General features: G+C 42.8%; 1 protein-coding gene across 2 annotated transcripts in view; it reads right to left on the bottom strand.

The window, feature by feature from the left end:
* Window positions 1–18131, bottom strand: part of CSF3R (colony stimulating factor 3 receptor) — a 111699-nt gene that overhangs the window by 27543 nt on the left and 66025 nt on the right. For both annotated transcript variants that reach the window (XM_075336045.1, XM_075336046.1), the window contains exons 5-11: window positions 15565–15688; window positions 15293–15480; window positions 14615–14766; window positions 10511–10664; window positions 6118–6200; window positions 1886–2096; window positions 1162–1341 (exon numbers count right to left, since the gene is read on the bottom strand). In XM_075336045.1, coding sequence (XP_075192160.1) covers window positions 1162–1341; window positions 1886–2096; window positions 6118–6200; window positions 10511–10664; window positions 14615–14766; window positions 15293–15480; window positions 15565–15688 — 1092 coding nt within the window. The remainder of the gene's footprint in view (window positions 1–1161; window positions 1342–1885; window positions 2097–6117; window positions 6201–10510; window positions 10665–14614; window positions 14767–15292; window positions 15481–15564; window positions 15689–18131) is intronic.

Below are 18131 nucleotides of genomic sequence, written 5' to 3'. Positions count from 1 at the left end.
CTCTCAGATGCCAAAACACCAGTGTATTCAACAGGTTTTAAAGACTATGGAGAAAAAGACACATAGGGTCTTACCAGATATTGATAATAAAGGTGAACTCACCTTTAGGGGTTGTGAAAGAGTCACAACACCTACAATTGCATATTCATGGATGGAGATAGCTGCAGCCCGGCAGGAATATTGGACGAATTTTCAAAGGAAAAATGGGGGTCACCACCGCACTTATCACCAATGCAGGCCGGAATTATTAATCCAAGTCTTTTTATTGCAGGCACATAAACAGGTCAACACGTTTCATGGGTCTCTGCCCCCTTCCTCAGGACACTATTGTTGTCATTACTATACTGTCCTGAGGAAGGGGGCAGAGAACCCTGAAACGCGTTGACCTGTATATGTGCCAGCAATAAAAAGACTTGGATTAATAATTCCGGCCTGTATTGGTGATAAGCGCAGCGGTGACCTCTGTTTTTCCTTTGAAAATTCATCCAAAACACCAGTGTAAGAAGTCTACCTCAGTCAGGTGCTGGATTACATTTCTGTTGTAAGTTGAGGCCACTTTTGATGAACTTTTTGGCTGAGCCGTAACCACTTATAAAGAGATATTACCCTCTCTTCAAAAATATGCCGTAGATCTGACAAAAGTTGCAAAATTGTGTAAAAAGTTGTGACATTTCAACACTTTTACACAGAACTCGAACAAAAACTGTTTGCTGAGTGTTTGCTAAGTATACATTTCCTATTGGCAACTGCCTTTTAAAAGCAAATTGTCTACGACAGAATAATGGAAACAAATTAATTAGCCTTTAGTATAATTATAATCTACAGATAGGTCATCAATATTAGATCTTTAGATGTCTGACAGCCGGCAGCCCCACCGATCAGCTGAATTCAGCTACAGTGAAAGGAGTTAGACCAGTACAGCTTCGATCACGTTATATTGGTGACTGATGGCTCCGCATCAATCAGATATTGATGATCAATGCTTCGTAAAGGTCTTCGAATTCATAAGGGCAGACAACTCCTATCTAGTTAATAAAAAGTAGAAAAAAAAACAAGACTGTTGTTTATATAGCGCTAACATTATCTGTAGGGTTGAGATTTGGAGATTTGAAAAGTAATATAGTATCCCTAACAAAAGCTACATCACTATCTATGTCTTACCTTGTAGAATTGTGTTTGAGCTTCCTTTCTGTTCAATTTTCCAGTAAATTTCAGAGTTTGGCAGCTCTGCACTTTTGTACCATTCTATCATGTAGCCTTTAGCTGAAGACTGTGGATCCCACGTTAGTTGCAAGGTGGAATCACTATTGGAACACACTTGCATTTTAGACACAGGAGTTCCTGTAAAACAAATAGAATGAATCTGGTAAAATGGTCAGCTGAAGTAAATTTAGAAATATAGTTCAGATAGAAGTAATAAGCTGAATGATCTAAATCATTATAATCATCTTGTCATTTTGAGTTTACAACTGACCATGTTTCAACAGTCATTTTGTGCCAACAGATCCACTATAGTATAAACAGTTGTAATTTGCATCTATTTTTTTTAAAATATACAATATACTAATATATACAGTATATATATATATATATATATATATATATATATATATATATATATATATATATATATATATATATATATATAAAAAACATTTATAATGAAAGAAAATGGGAAATTAAAATTCATAAAGTGAAGCCAACTTGTACTGTTCAGATCCAGTTACAGTAAAGGAGCTGCATTTAATGAATGGTTGGCAAACCAGTCTAATATCTTGGGAATTGTAAATTAATGTGGAATTATTATTGTTTTTTTTAGTAATTAAATCAATACTGACTAATAAGCTAACAATAACCTATTATTTGAAATTTACTATCTTCTCACCATTCCTGGCAGTGAGGATAATCTCAGTTTCTGGAGAAGCCCCTGCCTTATTGTATGCCCAGATAAAAACTTTGCTCTCTTCAGTGGGCAGGGAGATGGTACAATTGAAAGTAGTTGTGTTGCATAAAATATCATCCGTTTCATGTGGATCAGAGGAGGTCTTCACAATGTACCACAAATGCTCTGCATTGGCCTGATTTCTCTCCAGTTGCTGTAGAAAATGAACATACTTTACTGAATGTACAACCCTTTCATTGCACCTTATAATATTTCATAATGTAATAATTTGATATGAAATTATCAAAAGAAAAATAAAGTTGATTGTCACATCCAATAAGTAGATTATATCTTCAAATGTTAATCCATAAGTATCAAACAATTAAAATCCACGTTAGGATGCACACCAACCAGCATATTGGGGAATTTTTATTTCTGACAGGTAACTTCCAGCTGCCTTACAAAAGTGCAACTCCATTCATTTTCTGTGGCTGCTGGAAAAAGTAGGGCGCACTGCTCAGAAGCCCAGTTGGGAATAAATGGATGGCTGATCAAGCATGTGTACTACTACTGCATTCTAAAAAGATTAGTTCTCCATTCTGCCTATCGGTGGGAGTCCCAGCAGTTAGACTGGACAGATCAACAAGTTATCACTCATTCTGTGAATAGGTGATACCTTGTTTTCATTGGACAACATCTTTAATTAGCTAATCTATTATATAACTAAAAACAAAATATTGTCATTGCTTCTACCATAGCTTTGAATAGGCATAGGAAGAATGAAGGAACTACTATTAGCAGGGCTTATAGGTGGGGCAGGCGGGGCTTCAGCCCCGGGGCCCCCACCAAAAGAGCTTCTAAGGGGGCCCCCACCACCAGGGCCATACTTGCCACTAGGCACCTGTCGGGGTGTTGGAGCACCGCTATTTATTTGCATCTGCGTCTTTAAGACGCAAAAACAACCTGCGGGCACAGGACGCTGATTGACCCCGGAAGTACCAGCGCTTGCACTTCCGGGGTTAGAGGTGTGCCAATGAGCCCCCTGTTATGTGCTGCAGCTGTCATGGGCGTACCCAGCGAGGGGCGGGGGCAGCTGCCCCCTCCTAGAGACAGGGACACAGTGTAGTGGGCCGCTGTATCTGCTGTCCCCGCCGCGCTCCTCCGCAGTGTGTACATGCCAGGCACACTAGCAGGACGCAACGCGCTGTGCTGTGTCGGTGACCGCCGCAGCTTCCTACTTCCGTTCCTATTCAAATGTATTTGCGTCTTTCAGACGAAAATACATTTGAACAGCGCGCCGGGACTGGGCCCCGCCCCCGACGTGCAGCAACGTGATGAGATCAGCACCTTGCTGACGTGATCACAGAGCTGCGGGCGCCACACAGGGGACATCAGGAAGCGAGCGCTCCATGAAGGAGCTGAAGAGACAGGTTAAATTAATGGGGATGAGTGGGGAGGGGCTGAGGACACATAACAGGGAACATTTGTGAAGGAACACGGCTTTGTGACAGGCAGAGGGGGAGTACTGTATTCCAAGGGAGGAGGTGAAGCAGGAGTGTGTAGGGATGGGGCAGTGTAAGTTGTGTGTGTAGGGGGTGATGAGGGTTGCATTGTATTGTGTGTGGGGGGAGGGGTAATGGGGGTGCATTGTATTGTGTGGGGGGAGGGGTAATGGGGGTGCATTGTATTGTGTGGGGGGAGGGGTAATGGGGGGTGCATTGTATTGTGTGTGGGGGGAGGGGTAATGGAGGGTGCATTGTATTGTGTGTGGGGGGAGGGGTAATGGGGGAGCATTGTATTGTGTGTGGGGGGAGGGGTAATGGGGGGTGCATTGTATTGTGTGTGGGGGGAGGGGTAATGGGGGGCATTGTATTGTGTGTGTGGGGGGAGGGGTAATGGGGGGGGCATTGTATTGTGTGTGTGGGGGGGAGGGGTAATGGGGGGCATTGTATTGTGTGTGTGTGGGGGGAGGGGTAATGGGGGGTGCATTATATTTGTGTGTGTGTGTGTGTAGGGGGTGATGTGGGGTGCATTGTGTGTGTGTGTAGAGGGTGATGGGGGGTGCATTGTAGTGTGTGTGTGTATGGAGTAATGGGGGGTGCTGTGTGTGTGTGTGTGTGTGTGTAAGAAGCAGTACAGTGTGTGTGTGTGTGTGTGTGTGTGTGTGTATATATGAATTAGAGCAGTCTGTGCGGCCCCCCCTAGAACTATATGGGTCCCCCAGAGCGCTATGTCACATATACCAGTAATGAGTACACCACCAGAGCTGTTTGCCACTCCAGTAACGTCTATGCCCCCTGCCCCTCCTGTAATGTATATATTGTAGTCCCCAGCCCCTCCTGTGATGTATACATTGTAGCCCCTGCCCCTCCTGTAATGTATATATTAAGCCCCCAGCCCCTCCTGTGATGTATATACAGCAGTGCTGTCAGTGTGCAGTAATGTCTGTTAGTGACAGCCATCGTGAAACACAGCCACATGTCCTGAAGGAGCTGGACAGAAACAAGCAGGAGAGGTGAGTGAGGCTGCTGGCGACTTCCCCATATTAATACCTGTAAGGGCTCATGCGCACGTAACTGCTGAATATTCTGCAGCGATTTGACAGCACATGTGCACGTCAAATCACTGCAGAAACACTGCGTAATGGATGCAGTTTTTCTGTACAAAAAAATACGATTTCATGCGCTATGGCTGCTGCCCCCACCATAGACAGAGTGGGAGCTGCATCCATAGCGCATGGAGTAATTGACATGCTCATTTTATGAACGCACAGATTTGGGTCAACATTTTAGCACCCAAATCGCTGCGTTCATAAAAGCAACGTGTGCACGTATCATGCACAATCTATATAGATTGTGCAGGGGACGCAGGACGCATGCATTTACACTGCAGTGCAATACGCAGTGTAAATGCATGGAATTCCACAACGTGCGCACGAGCCTTAATGCATCTGTGTCTGCATGTATGTCAGTGTATATGACTGTGCATATATTTGTCTGTTTATATGTATTTTTCTGAATTTGTCTTCAAATATGTATATGTACGTATGCCTGTATGTGTATGTGCGTGTCTGTGTGTGGATGGGGTCAACTGAGACTCTTTCACCCGGAGGCCACAAAAACCTGGAGCCGGCCCTGGCTGCCTTAACATTGGGATCAATAAAAAATATGTGAGTAAAGCGGGCTTTACACGCTACAATATATCTAACGATGTGTCGGCGGGGTCATGTCGTAAGTGACGCACATCCGGCATCGTTAGTGATATTGTAGTGTGTGACAGCTACGAGCGACCCTAATTGTGCGTTAAAACGTTGATCGCATACACGTCGTTCAATTTCTAAAGATTGAACGTCTGGTTGTTCAATGTTCCCGAAGCAGCACACATCGCAGTGTGTGACACCCCGGGAACGATGAACACAGCTTACCTGCGTCCCGCCGGCAATGCGGAAGGAAGGAGGTGGGCGGGATGTTTATGTCTCGCTCATCTCTGCCCCTCCGCTTCTATTGGCCGGTCGCTGTGTGGTGTCGCTGTGACGCTGAACGTCCCTCCCACTTCAGGAAGTGGATGTTCGCTGCCCACAGCGAGGTCATTTGGAAGGTAAGTGCGTGTGACGGGGGTTAATCGTTTGTGCAACACGGGCAACAAATTGCCATTCCGCACATACGATGGAGGTGTGTGCGATCGCATACGAGATCGCATATAAAATTGAAACGTGTAAAGCAGCCTTAACTCTACTTTGTGTGTATAAGTGACGGCTGTGAGTGATCCTGGACTGTGTCTGTATTGTACTGTGTGTATAAGTGACGGCTGTGAGTGATCCTGGACTGTAGCTGTATTGTACTGTGTGTATAAGTGACGGCTGTGAGTGATCCTGGACTGTAGCTGTATTGTACTGTGTGTATAAGTGATGGCTGTGAGTGATCCTGGACTGTAGCTGTATTGTAGTACTGTAAATCTGAATGTGGCAGAACAGGGTAAGATACATGTTCATTGGATTTATATCTAAATGCTACAGTTCGCGCTCTACTGTTATGGCTAAAAATGTTAACGTTTATGGGTCCCCACCAGATTTTCTGCCCAGGGGCCCCCACCAACCTTAACCTGGCCCTGACTATTAGTACTAGAATCATACAATCTATATTATTGTACCATATTTTATTTCAGCTTCTCCAACTTTGCAAGCCCTTTATAAAATGGTAAAAGTGTCAAATTATTGCATGTTCTTGTAACCATACCTTCCACATTAGCAGGATTTTCAATTGACTTTCATCTGTGGATTCCAATACTCGCCACCAGGTTTTCAATTTTCCTGTTGGAACTTTGAAATAAAACCATATTTTCAGTGGGTATCATAGATGTGAAAGTTGGATAGTTAGGAATTAGGACAAGAGACATATGGAATGATTTGATGGAAACTATAAATAGTTATGAAAAGTAGTCAGTAAATATTTGACCAAAACCAATAATAACCCTGTGTTATTGTCAAGGGTGTGTCACTGGTCACAGACAGTTATATGACATGGTTTCTGGCAATAGAAGGTCACAGCAAAATGCTCCCTGAGTTTCTATTGTTCCTGCTGTTAGTATTCATTGTACTAGGCAGCTTTCCTGCTGGATTTTCATCTATTCCCCTTTAGGACTCACGGGAGCTAAACTTCTGTCGAGCTGTTGATTATCAGTATTCCCCTTGGGTTTAAATACTCCCATCTTCCCTGGACTTGTGCTAGTGATATTATTCAGTTCATTCAAGCTCTTGTTCAAGCAGGAGGCTTGTACTCATCTGTAATATTGTTACTGAAACTTTGCTGAACTTCTACCTGAGGCATCTGAGGATAAGTAGTTATTGCATTTTCCCCTTTGTGTCCTCCTTGTGTCTTCCTTTAGTGTTCAGATGGGTTGATGAAGAGTTCATCCCACCCATTCCCTATTTAGTGTCCAGTATTAGGGATACCTAGGGTCAGGTATCTGGCTCGGTGCATAGGTGTGGAACCTATGTAGGGTGGTGATGGACCCCAGGGACCAGAGGTAGGTTTAGTCAGGGGCCACCATCTCCCCCTTCCCTAGACACAGGGTTTTCCTTTTCTTTCGCCGTTCGCTTAGTATTTTCCCGTTCCTGGCGTGACAGTTATATCACTAATGAACCAAAAAAACTGTGAACATGATACAGCAGATACAGTTCATGCAAACACTACATTCACATTTTAAAAAGTTGAAGAAAGAAGAATAACCATCAGCAAAATTGATTAATACTACAAAAATTAATTTATCGAGGACAGACTTAAAGATGCTAAAAAGTTTTATTTCTAGAAGTTGAACATGACTTGCAAGATTCAGAAATATATATACAGCAGGTGAAATAAGTACTGAACACGTCAACAGTTTTCTAACTAAATATGTTTGTAAAGATGAAATTGACATGAATTTCTTACCAGATGTTGGTAACAACCCATCCAAACCATGCATGCAGAAAAAAAATTAAGCCATACATGTCCATAAATGTAGTGATGTGTAATAATTAGAAATAACATGGAAAAAGCATTGACTATGCTTACTGAAATGTATTTTATACTTCATAGAAAAGTCTTTGTTGGTGATGACCACTTAAAAACGCTTCCTGTATGGAGAAACTAGTCACATGCATTGCTCAAGTATCATTCTGATCCATTTTTCCACACAAACACTTTTCAAATCATGTAGGTTCTGTGGGCTCCTTCTATGAACTTCTATGAGCTTTAGTTCTTTCCATACATTTTCCATTGGATTCAGGTCAGGTGATTGGCTGGACCATTCTAGCAGCTTTATTTTCTTTCTCTGAAACCAGTTGAGAGTTTCCTTGACTGTGTATTTAAGATCGTTTTCTTACTGATCCTCATTTTATCTTCATCATCCTGATAGATGGCAGCAGATTTTTATCAAGAATGTCTTGGCTCATTTGTTCATTTATCCTTCCTTTTATTATATGAGTTTGTCTCTGCTTTATGCTGAAAAAAAGACCCACACCATGATGTTCCCACCTCCAAACTTCACTGTTGGTATGGTGTTTTTTTTGGGGGGGGGAGAATTTGCCTTTCCGCCTCCAAACATGGTCTGTATTATGGCATTCAAAGAGTTCATATTGGTCTCATCTGACCAGGCAGTATTCTCCCAGTATTTTACAGGCTTGTATAAATGTTGTTGAGCAAAGTTTAAACGTGCTTGTACATGCTTTTTGTTCAGCAATGGAGTCTTGTGTCGTGAATGGGTATTCTGACCATGAAGGTTGAGTGCAATTCAGGCATGCCTCGGGTTTGCAACTCAATCTAGTCACTTGGTGCTGTGTGGTCAGTTTCCTTTCATGTTGAGCCACAGCCTGGTCAATCCCTGTCCATTGGTATTTTACATTTCCTTCTATATTTTTTGCTTTGCAGTTACCAGGTGTTCTCACTTTCTCATTTTCTCTGTCCTATCACATACCGAGTGAAGCTATTTATATTCTCCTAATACTAGCATTCTCTGTTGGTTATATTCCTATGTGGAATCTGCTAAGGACTTCCAGCCCCGCTGCTTGGGATTTCTTACCTGTTAGACAGAGACCAATGCGTTATGTGCTTTCTCATTTCGCTAACCTACACCTTTCTCCTAATTCCAATTAGGTTCTAGGAGGCTATTTCACCTTTTCCACTTCTGGATGTGTTTTATGTTTCCTCATTCTGGGTATCTTGCCGATCTCTGCATGTTTTTCCTATCTCGGTTTGTAGTGTAAAGTAACCTTGCCTCTGGTCCTAAGAAGGCTTGAGGAACAACTTGATAGCCTTTTAGGCAGACAGGTCCATGTTGTGGCTTCTAGTGTTGTGGCTTGGGTTATTCTAGCCTGTGCATGAGTCATTAGGGGTTGTGCAGCAAGGGATACTAGTCTGTACAGGAATCAGTATGGTGCAGGTGTGGCTGAATTGGGATAGGTTTTGTTTTGCCCTTTTTAGTCATGTTGGAATATTTATGTGCATAACAACTACTAATTTGTTTCTTTGAAACAATTGTACCTGCTGATTCCAGATCTTTTTGTAGCTCTCCACACGTGGCTCTTGGCTTTTGGACCATTTTTCTGATAATTCTTTTCACTCCTCTGTCTGATATGTTGCAGGGAACACTTGGTGTTGGCCTGTTTAAGGTGAAATGATGTTCTTTCCACTTACGGATTATGGTCCCAACAGTGTTCACTGGAACTTTCAGTAGTTTGGAAACTCTTATATAACCAATGCCATCAGAATGTTTTGCAGCAATAAAGTTGTGAAGATTTTGAGTCAGCTCACTGTTTTTTACCCATCATGAGATGTTTCTTGTGTCGCACCGTGATACTGAGACACCTGTTTACAGCTGATATTAATTTTCAATAGGTAGCAGGATTGCTTTCTAATTAATGATAGATTTCAGCTGGTGTTATGACTTTCCTTGTTTTTTGCACCACTCTTTCTTCATGCTTTCAATACTTTTTTCCTGTGTTATCTCTCATTATTACACGTAACTTAATTTATGGACATGTGGGGTTTGATTTATCTGCCTGAGTGGATTGGATGGGTTGTTAACGACATCTGGTGAGAAATTCATGTCAATAGCACCTTAACCCCTTCACCCCGAGCGATTTTCCATTTTTTATTTTTTTTTTTTGCTCCCCATCTGATGTGTTGGTGTGATGTCTCAGGTCGGTACGTGTTTGTAGACACCAAACATGTATAAGTTTACTTTTATCTAAGGGGTTAAAAACAGTTACAAGCTTTTCCAAAAAAAATGGCGCACTTTTAGCACCATTTTCCGAAACCCGTAGCGTTCTCATTCTTCGGGATCTATGGCTCAGTGATGGCTTACTTTTTGCGTCTTGAGCTGACATTTTTTATGGTACCATTTTTGCACAGATGCTATGTTTTGATCGCCTGTTATTGCATTTTGCAAAAAATTTGCGGCAACCAAAAAACATAATTTTGGCATTTGGAATTTTTTTGCCATTACACCGTTTACCAATCAGATTAATTGATTGTATATTTTGATAGATTGGGCGTTTCTGAAAGAGGCAATGCCAAATATGTGTATATTTTTTTTTTAACCCTTTAATTTTCAATGGGCCGAATGGGGTGTGATTTGAACTTTTAGGTTTTTTTAAATTTTTTAAAACTTTTTTTAATTTTACTAGGTCTCCTAGGGGACTATAATGATCAGCAGTCTGATTGCTCTTCCATTTCCCCAGATCACAGCTACATAGCTGAGATCTGGAGAAAAGTGGCTTTACTCTCAACACTGCCCTCTGTCAGTAGTGAGAGAAAGTGACTCATGATAGCTACAGGATCATCACATGACCCTGTGCTACCATGGCAACCACCTGAAGTCATGTGATCATGTCACGTGACTTATAATGGGGGATGGGGGTGGGTAAGTTATGCTAATGGTGGCGCGCTGATACATCTCGCTGTCAGATTTTGTCAGCGAATTGTAAGGGGGTAATAGGCGTGGATGGAATGCGATTCCACTCGTGCCTAGCAGGCACACATCTCAGCTGTTTAAATCACCCAGTCCGTCATGTGTCATGAAGAGGTTAAGAAATATATTTACTTAGAAAATTGGTGATTTGTTCTATTTTTTCAAAATAACAAGACTTACCAGTTTCTACAGTAGTAACACTAGTAGTTGGTCCCCACTCACTCCACCACCCGGTTAGATTTCTTCGAATACAACGAATCTGGAAGTCATATTTTACACCACCTAACAAGCCACACTGATCCAATGTTTTCCCATCAACTGGTTTGTCTACAAACTAAAGACAATAAACAAGGTTCAAGGCAGAGTATTTTATTGTTTTGTAATCAAGGTAGTGTATTTTTAAGCCTGTTAGATACATGTTTTCTCGTAAAAACTGTCCAGCAACCTTCTTGTGGGTCTAGTAATTCAGATTGAGTTTCATGTGACTATAAGATCCTGGAAAGGCATAGTGTGGTCACAGCATATACTGTGCTGAGTATACATTATCTATGTATTAGTTGCTCAGTGACCAGTCACATTTATACAGATTTGGTACAATATAATTTTTAATAAGCAAATAAAACATTTCTATACAAAGCACAGTATGTTTGCTCTGCTAGAACCTTTAACCACGCTCTCCATCCTCTGCTGAGGTACAGGACTCTCCCTCTGCTGCTGAATGGGCTGTCTCCTGCTCTTGACTCCCCCATAGGACATATACAGTGACAAAGCAGTTTTCCTATATTTATACTTCTAATTATGGTTGTGCCTTAAAGTAAAAAAAATATGGTACATAAAGATAATGGGAACCTGACCCTCCCATCCATGTATATATTTATTACTACCAACCCTGCCTAACAAACCCCTGCCTGACACCTAAACACAAATTGAAAAAGGGTCTTTGTTAAGTCCTTTTTCATATGTAAATTAGGCCTTTGACTAATTCATGGAGTGTTAGTTCCCCAGACTAATCGGCCTTCGCATGTTATCACGCCCTTGCGGACATGATAACATGATTTGCAAAGAGCCAACGTCATCGCCAGTTCTCTGGAAATCTCGTTTATGCACAGCTTTCTTCACCATCATCGAAGTGAAGTGTACACTTCCAGGCTTCATCAAACCCTGCACATGTCCCAAAGTGACGAAGACGGCAGTTTCACTTCCGGACATGCGCAGTGCGCCTCTCTGACACCAGGACACATACAATTCTAGTTGCCTGTTTAGCTATTTTATTTGCTCTTAGATTCATATAATAAAATGGGAATCAATTCACCTCTTTTTATCGTAAGTTTGACAAAAGGAAAACTTACTGAGGAGAATCCATGAAAGGTTTTACCTCTGAAGTTGCTTTTTCTAGCCTATTCCACCCCCTACTACTTCAAAATACACAGGAATACCTTTTACATTGCATCTTATATCACTATATTCATCATGAAGTCTGCAGTGCACATCTCGCTTATGTACAGTGCCTACAAGTAGTATTCAACCCCCTGCAGATTTAGCAGGTTTGATAAGATGCAAATAAGTTAGAGCCTGCAAACTTCAAACAAGAGCAGGATTTATTAACAGATGCATAAATCTTACAAACCAACAAGTTATGTTGCTCAGTTAAATTTTAATAAATTTTCAACATAAAAGTGTGGGTCAATTATTATTCAACCCCTAGGTTTAATATTTTGTGGAATAACCCTTGTTTGCAATTACAGCTAATAATCGTCCGGCACAGGTCTCTGGAGTTATCTTGGCCCACTCCTCCATGCAGATCTTCTCCAAGTTATCTAGGTTCTTTGGGTGTCTTATGTGGACTTTAATCTTGAGCTCCTTCCACAAGTTTTCAATTGGGTTAAGGTCAGGAGACTGACTAGGCCACTGCAACACCTTGATTTTTTCCCTCATGAACCAGGCCTTGATTTTCTTGGCTGTGTGCTTTGGGTCGTTGTCTTGTTGGAAGATGAAATGACGACCCATCTTAAGATCCTTGATGGAGGAGCGGAGGTTCTTGGCCAAAATCTCCAGGTAGGCAGTGCTATCCATCTTCCCATGGATGCGGACCAGATGGCCAGGCCCCTTGGCTGAGAAACAGCCCCACAGCATGATGCTGCCACCACCATGCTTGACTGTAGGGATGGTATTCTTGGGGTCGTATGCAGTGCCATCCAGTCTCCAAACGTCACGTGTGTGGTTGGCACCAAAGATCTCGATCTTGGTCTCATCAGACAAGAGAACCTTGAACCAGTCTGTCTCAGAGTCCTCCAAGTGATCATGAGCAAACTGTAGACGAGCCTTGACATGACGCTTTGAAAGTAAAGGTACCTTACGGGCTCGTTTGGAACGGAGACCATTGCGGTGGAGTACGTTACTTATGGTATTGACTAAAACCAATGTCCCCACTGCCATGAGATCTTCCCGGAGCTCCTTCCTTGTTGTCCTTGGGTTAGCCTTGACTCTTCGGACAAGCCTGGCCTCGGCACGGGTGGAAACTTTCAAAGGCTGTCCAGGCCGTGGAAGGCTAACAGTAGTTCCATAAGCCTTCCACTTCCGGATGATGCTCCCAACAGTGAGACAGGTAGGCCCAACTCCTTGGAAAGGGTTTTGCACCCCTTGCCAGCCTTGTGACCGTCCACGATCTTGTCTCTGATGGCCTTGGAATGCTCCTTTGTCTTTCCCATGTTGACCAAGTATGAGTGCTGTTCCCAAGTTTGGGGAGGGTCTTAATTAGTCAGAAAAGGCTGGAAAAAGAGATAATTAATCCAAACATGTGAAGCTCATTGTTCTTTGTGCCTGAAATACTTCTTAATACTTTAGGGGAACCAAACAGAATTCTTGTGGTTTGAGGGGTTGAATAATAAATGACCCTCTGAATAAACTTTTCACAATTTAAAAAAAAAAAAATAAAAAAAGAAATAACATTCTTTTTTGCTGCAGTGCATTTCACACTTCCAGGCTGATCTACAGTCCAAATGTCACAATGCCAAGTTAATTCCGAATGTGTAAACCTGCTAAATCTGCAGGGGGTTGAATACTACTTGTAGGCACTGTATATGCTGCACCTACAGTTCTCTCACACACTGATATCTCTTAGCTCAGAGGCAGGAAGTCTCACACATATGTCCGGATAGTAAAGGCCCAGTCACACACAACGACTTACCAGCGATCCCGAAAACGATGTGACCTGATAAGGATCGCAGGTAAGTCGCTGGGAAATTGCAGGTGAGATGTCACACAGTCAGATCTTACCAGCGATGCAGGAACAATACAGGTCGCAGTAGCGACCTGTATAACGATCTCAGCAGTCACTGTAGACCCTGTCACACAGTGTCAAACACAGCGATGTGTCCTGCCCAGCGGGACATTGCCTTTGAAGAAAATGGCCTGGACCATTCTGCAAAGACTAGAGATCTCACAGCAGGGGCCTGATCGCTGGTAGGTGTCACACATAACGATCGCTAACGGGATCGCTACTGCGTCACCAAACGGTGACTCAGCAGCGATCTCGCTAGCGATCTCGTTATGTGTGACGGTACCTTAAGACAGTGGAGAGCACAACTTTAGAACTTCAGCCGCTGTTTCTTAAAGGGCCAGAGATTTTTTAATAAATTCTCATTACAAGCCTACAGGCATTTTGGTGCCATGTGATGCCTATGTTAAAATGGTTTCCCAGTTTTACACTTTAATAGCCGAAAGGCATGCAAAAAAATAAAATTGTCCATTGCTGACATAACTGCAGTGGTAATATTACACCGTCAGCACATGACCATTTCAGCCAATCATCTGGAGGGGCAAGTGGTAAGTAAGCATTTTCAAAGAGATCATGCCTGTGGGCTATTAAAGTTTAAAACTGAAAAACACCTTTAGAAAAAAAGCCATTGCAATGTTAGTACAGGGAAGTACAGCAAGTCTTATAGCACCCTCTGTGTGCTGTATTATGGATCTGTGCAACAGCTGCGAGCTTGGACCTTAAAATAACATTCACATTTGATTTTGAGGTGTAATTAAAGAGGTGTATTTCATACATTTATTTCATCATGTGCACAGAGTTTCTCTAGTTGCCTCAATCTCTAGTTTAGCATCAGCATTGTTCTTTTTGTGCTTAATGTAATGTTATAATGTTTAAGATGATACTGTAAATGATGAACTAAGAATTTTTTATATGTTGGCATAATTTCGGCACAGGTAAGGCCAAAGCATACCCGAGTTTTGACTGGTTAAACAATTAGGAAAAGATTGAGAAATGCCTAGACTTACCCCGGTCCATTCCATCTCGATATGCTCTTTGTAGCGAAGCTGACATCTCATGCCTTTTTTTAAAAAGTCTGCTTTTTTTCCATATGTCCATTGTAAGGTAATACAGTCCTTATGAGGTACAGTATCTTTAATTACTACTGGGTCAAGCTTCACTAAAAAACAAATATACAACTCCATCAGAACATAAAATCCATTATTATCATACATCCATTATTAGTATGTAGAATTTATATAATTCTACTGCAGTATATAGTCACAGCCCCATATGGGTTATTTATGACCCATTCTTCTATGGCACACACCTACAGTAAGTGATAGCTCTTTCACAGTTTGACCATTTGACATTTCTTCTGTTTCGATAAGGAACTTATCAAAATATCTCAGGTCAGAAAATATGAAGATTGGATGGTATCATTTAATGTTTGGTATGCATATTATAAAGCTTTAAATTAGCCACATTTAAAGAAATAAATCTATTTCTGTAGTCAGCAATGTATGCAAATTGCAAGGCTCTTGGATTTAGGAATGTGGACCTCTTCAGGGAGGATCACAGTTTTGATGACATAGTAATTAATGGTGCTTCTGCTGCCATGTTGCTTTGCATTGTTATACCCAACACTACATATCGTTAGAATAATATAGTTTATGATAAAATATTTAGACACTAACAAAATGTACCTTCCAGTAATGGGGTCAGACAAAGAAGGGACGAGGTAGCCGATCCAATCTTGTTTTCCACCGTCACTCGTACTGCTAGTTCTTTAAAATTTGCAAAGTATTCACGTGGAATGATGCAAAAGTTGTCTCCTTTTGAGGGATTACATATATATTTATTGCTTTCATTGCTTCTACATGTGTTCTCAGACCTGCGATAGACAATAATCAATACCTGTGAACCTGGAGGTGATAATTACAAATAGAGGGAAATAGTCTTCTATCTGCCCACTTACATGAAAGCTGACAGCGTGACATTTTCTTCCAAGAGTGAGTTGTTCTGAAGTTGCCACGTGCAGTTGACAATGTTTTTTGAAATGCTCATTAAGCAGCTGATGTTGATTGGTGGAGATGGAGGGTCTGTAAAATGTTCAATATTTACACATTTTTATATTTAGAGGTCTTAACATTTTCTTTATTTCTTATCATGTTTTACTCAGTTAAAATAAAAAAAAATAAAAAAAAAAAAGTTTTTTGTCTCCCTCATCATTGTTGCACAATCATTAGGATTACCTAAAATTTTTGTTTCGATCAGTTTCCACACCCATATCTTGCACAAAAAGTTCAATACAATTAATATTTCTAATAAATATGTTGTGTTCCATTTACACAACTTTACTGTATAAGGTCATATATATACATATATATATATCTATATATAATTGCCTTATTCTGTCTGTCTGTCTGTCTGTCTGTCTTGCTCTAAAATTGTGTCCGCCCCCCCGCACGGATTGGCCGCTCACCTCGGCCTGGCCCCGCCCTCCGCATGGATTGGCCGCTCGCCCCGGCCCTCCGCACGCATCACCAGACATAACCTTGCGCTGCTGGGATCGTGACAGAGCCGGTGTACGCTGGTAACCATTATACACATCGGGTAACTAAGGTCCCTTAGTTACCCGATGTGTATCATAGTTACCAGTGTACACCGGCTCCGTCACGATCCCAACAGTGCCAGACATAACCTTGCGATGCTGGGATCTTGACGGAGCCGGTGAACGCTGGTAACCATTATACACATCGGGTAACTAAGGTCCCTTAATTACCCGATGTGTATCATAGTTACCAGTGTACACCGGCTCCGTCACGATCCCAGCAGCGCTAGACATAATCTTGCGATGCTGGGATCTTGACGGAGCCGGTGAACGCTGGTAACCATTATACACATCGGGTAACTAAGGTCCCTTAGTTACCCGATGTGTATCATAGTTACCAGTGTACACCGGCTCCGTCACGATCCCAACAGCGCCAGACATAACCTTGCGATGCTGGGATCTTGACGGAGCCGGTGAACGCTGGTAACCATTATGCACATCGGGTAACTAAGGTCCCTTAGTTACCCGATGTGTATCATAGTTACCAGTGTACACCGGCTCCGTCACGATCCCAGCAGCGCCAGACATAACCTTGTGATGCTGGGATCTTGACGGAGCCGGTGAACGCTGGTAACCATTATACACATCGGGTAACTAAGGTCCCTTAATTACCCGATGTGTATCATATTTACCAGTGTACACCGGCTCCGTCACGATCCCAGCAGCGCCAGACATAACCTTGCGATGCTGGGATCTTGACGGAGCCGGTGAACGCTGGGAACCATTATACACATCGGGTAACTAAGGTCCCTTAGTTACCCGATGTGTATCATAGTTACCAGTGTACACCGGCTTCGTCACGATCCCAGCAGTGCCAGACATAACCTTGCGATGCTGGGATCGTGACGGAGCCGGTGAACGCTGGTAACCATTATACACATCGGGTAACTAAGGTCCCTTAGTTACCCGATGTGTATCATAGTTACCAGCGTACACCGGCTCCCGGTACACATGTGCAGGGAGCCGGCATTATACTCCTCTCCCCCCAGGACTACTCCTCCTATTATAGTCCTCCTATTATACTCCTCTCTGAGTATAATAGGAGAACTATTATAGCATGGGGGATGGAGCACGATGGGGTGCGCAGCATGGGGGATGTAGCACGATGGGGGGTGCGCAGCATGGGGGATGTAGCACGATGGGGAGTGCGCAGCATGGGGGTTGGAGCACGATGGGGAGTGCGCAGCATGGAGGATGGAGCACGATGGGGAGTGCGCAGTATGGGGGATGGAGCACGATAGGGAGTGCGCAGCATGGGGGATGGAGCATGATGGGGGGTGCGCAGCATCGGGGATGGAGCACGATGGGGAATGCGCAGCATAGGGGATGGAGCATGATGGGGGGTGGGCAGCATGGGGGATGAAGCACGATGGGGGGTGCACAGCATGGGGGATGGGGCACGATGGGGGGTGCGCAGCATGGGGGATGGAGCATGATGGGAGGTGCACACCTCCCCCCAACACACACACACAACACACCACACACACACACTGGGAACCACAAACACCGCCATACACAGACACCCACACACACAGACAACGCCGCACACACACAACACCCAACACACAAACACCGCGGCATACATAAATATACGCACATACCGCACAACACACACATTGCACAAAACATACCTCCCCCCAAAACACACCACACCCACACAAACCGCGCAACACACACACACACAACGCTACAGACACACAGCGCTCCACAAACAACGCAACACATGCAACACACATACAACACCGCTCTCACCCCCCGCCACACCCAGACAACACCCAGAACATGTACAGCGCCCTACACAAACACTTAGTAACTACACACAACAACATCTATATATATATATAACAAAAATCATACATGAACTACACAATACGTAAATACCCGATGCGTAGAATCGGGCCACCTTCTAGTATATATATATATATATACAC

The sequence above is a fragment of the Anomaloglossus baeobatrachus genome, chromosome 2 (genome assembly GCF_048569485.1).
Source record: "Anomaloglossus baeobatrachus isolate aAnoBae1 chromosome 2, aAnoBae1.hap1, whole genome shotgun sequence".
Lineage (NCBI taxonomy): Eukaryota > Metazoa > Chordata > Amphibia > Anura > Aromobatidae > Anomaloglossus > Anomaloglossus baeobatrachus.
The sequence above is the reverse complement of the archived record's forward strand: the minus strand, read 5'-3'. Positions and strand labels throughout refer to the sequence as shown.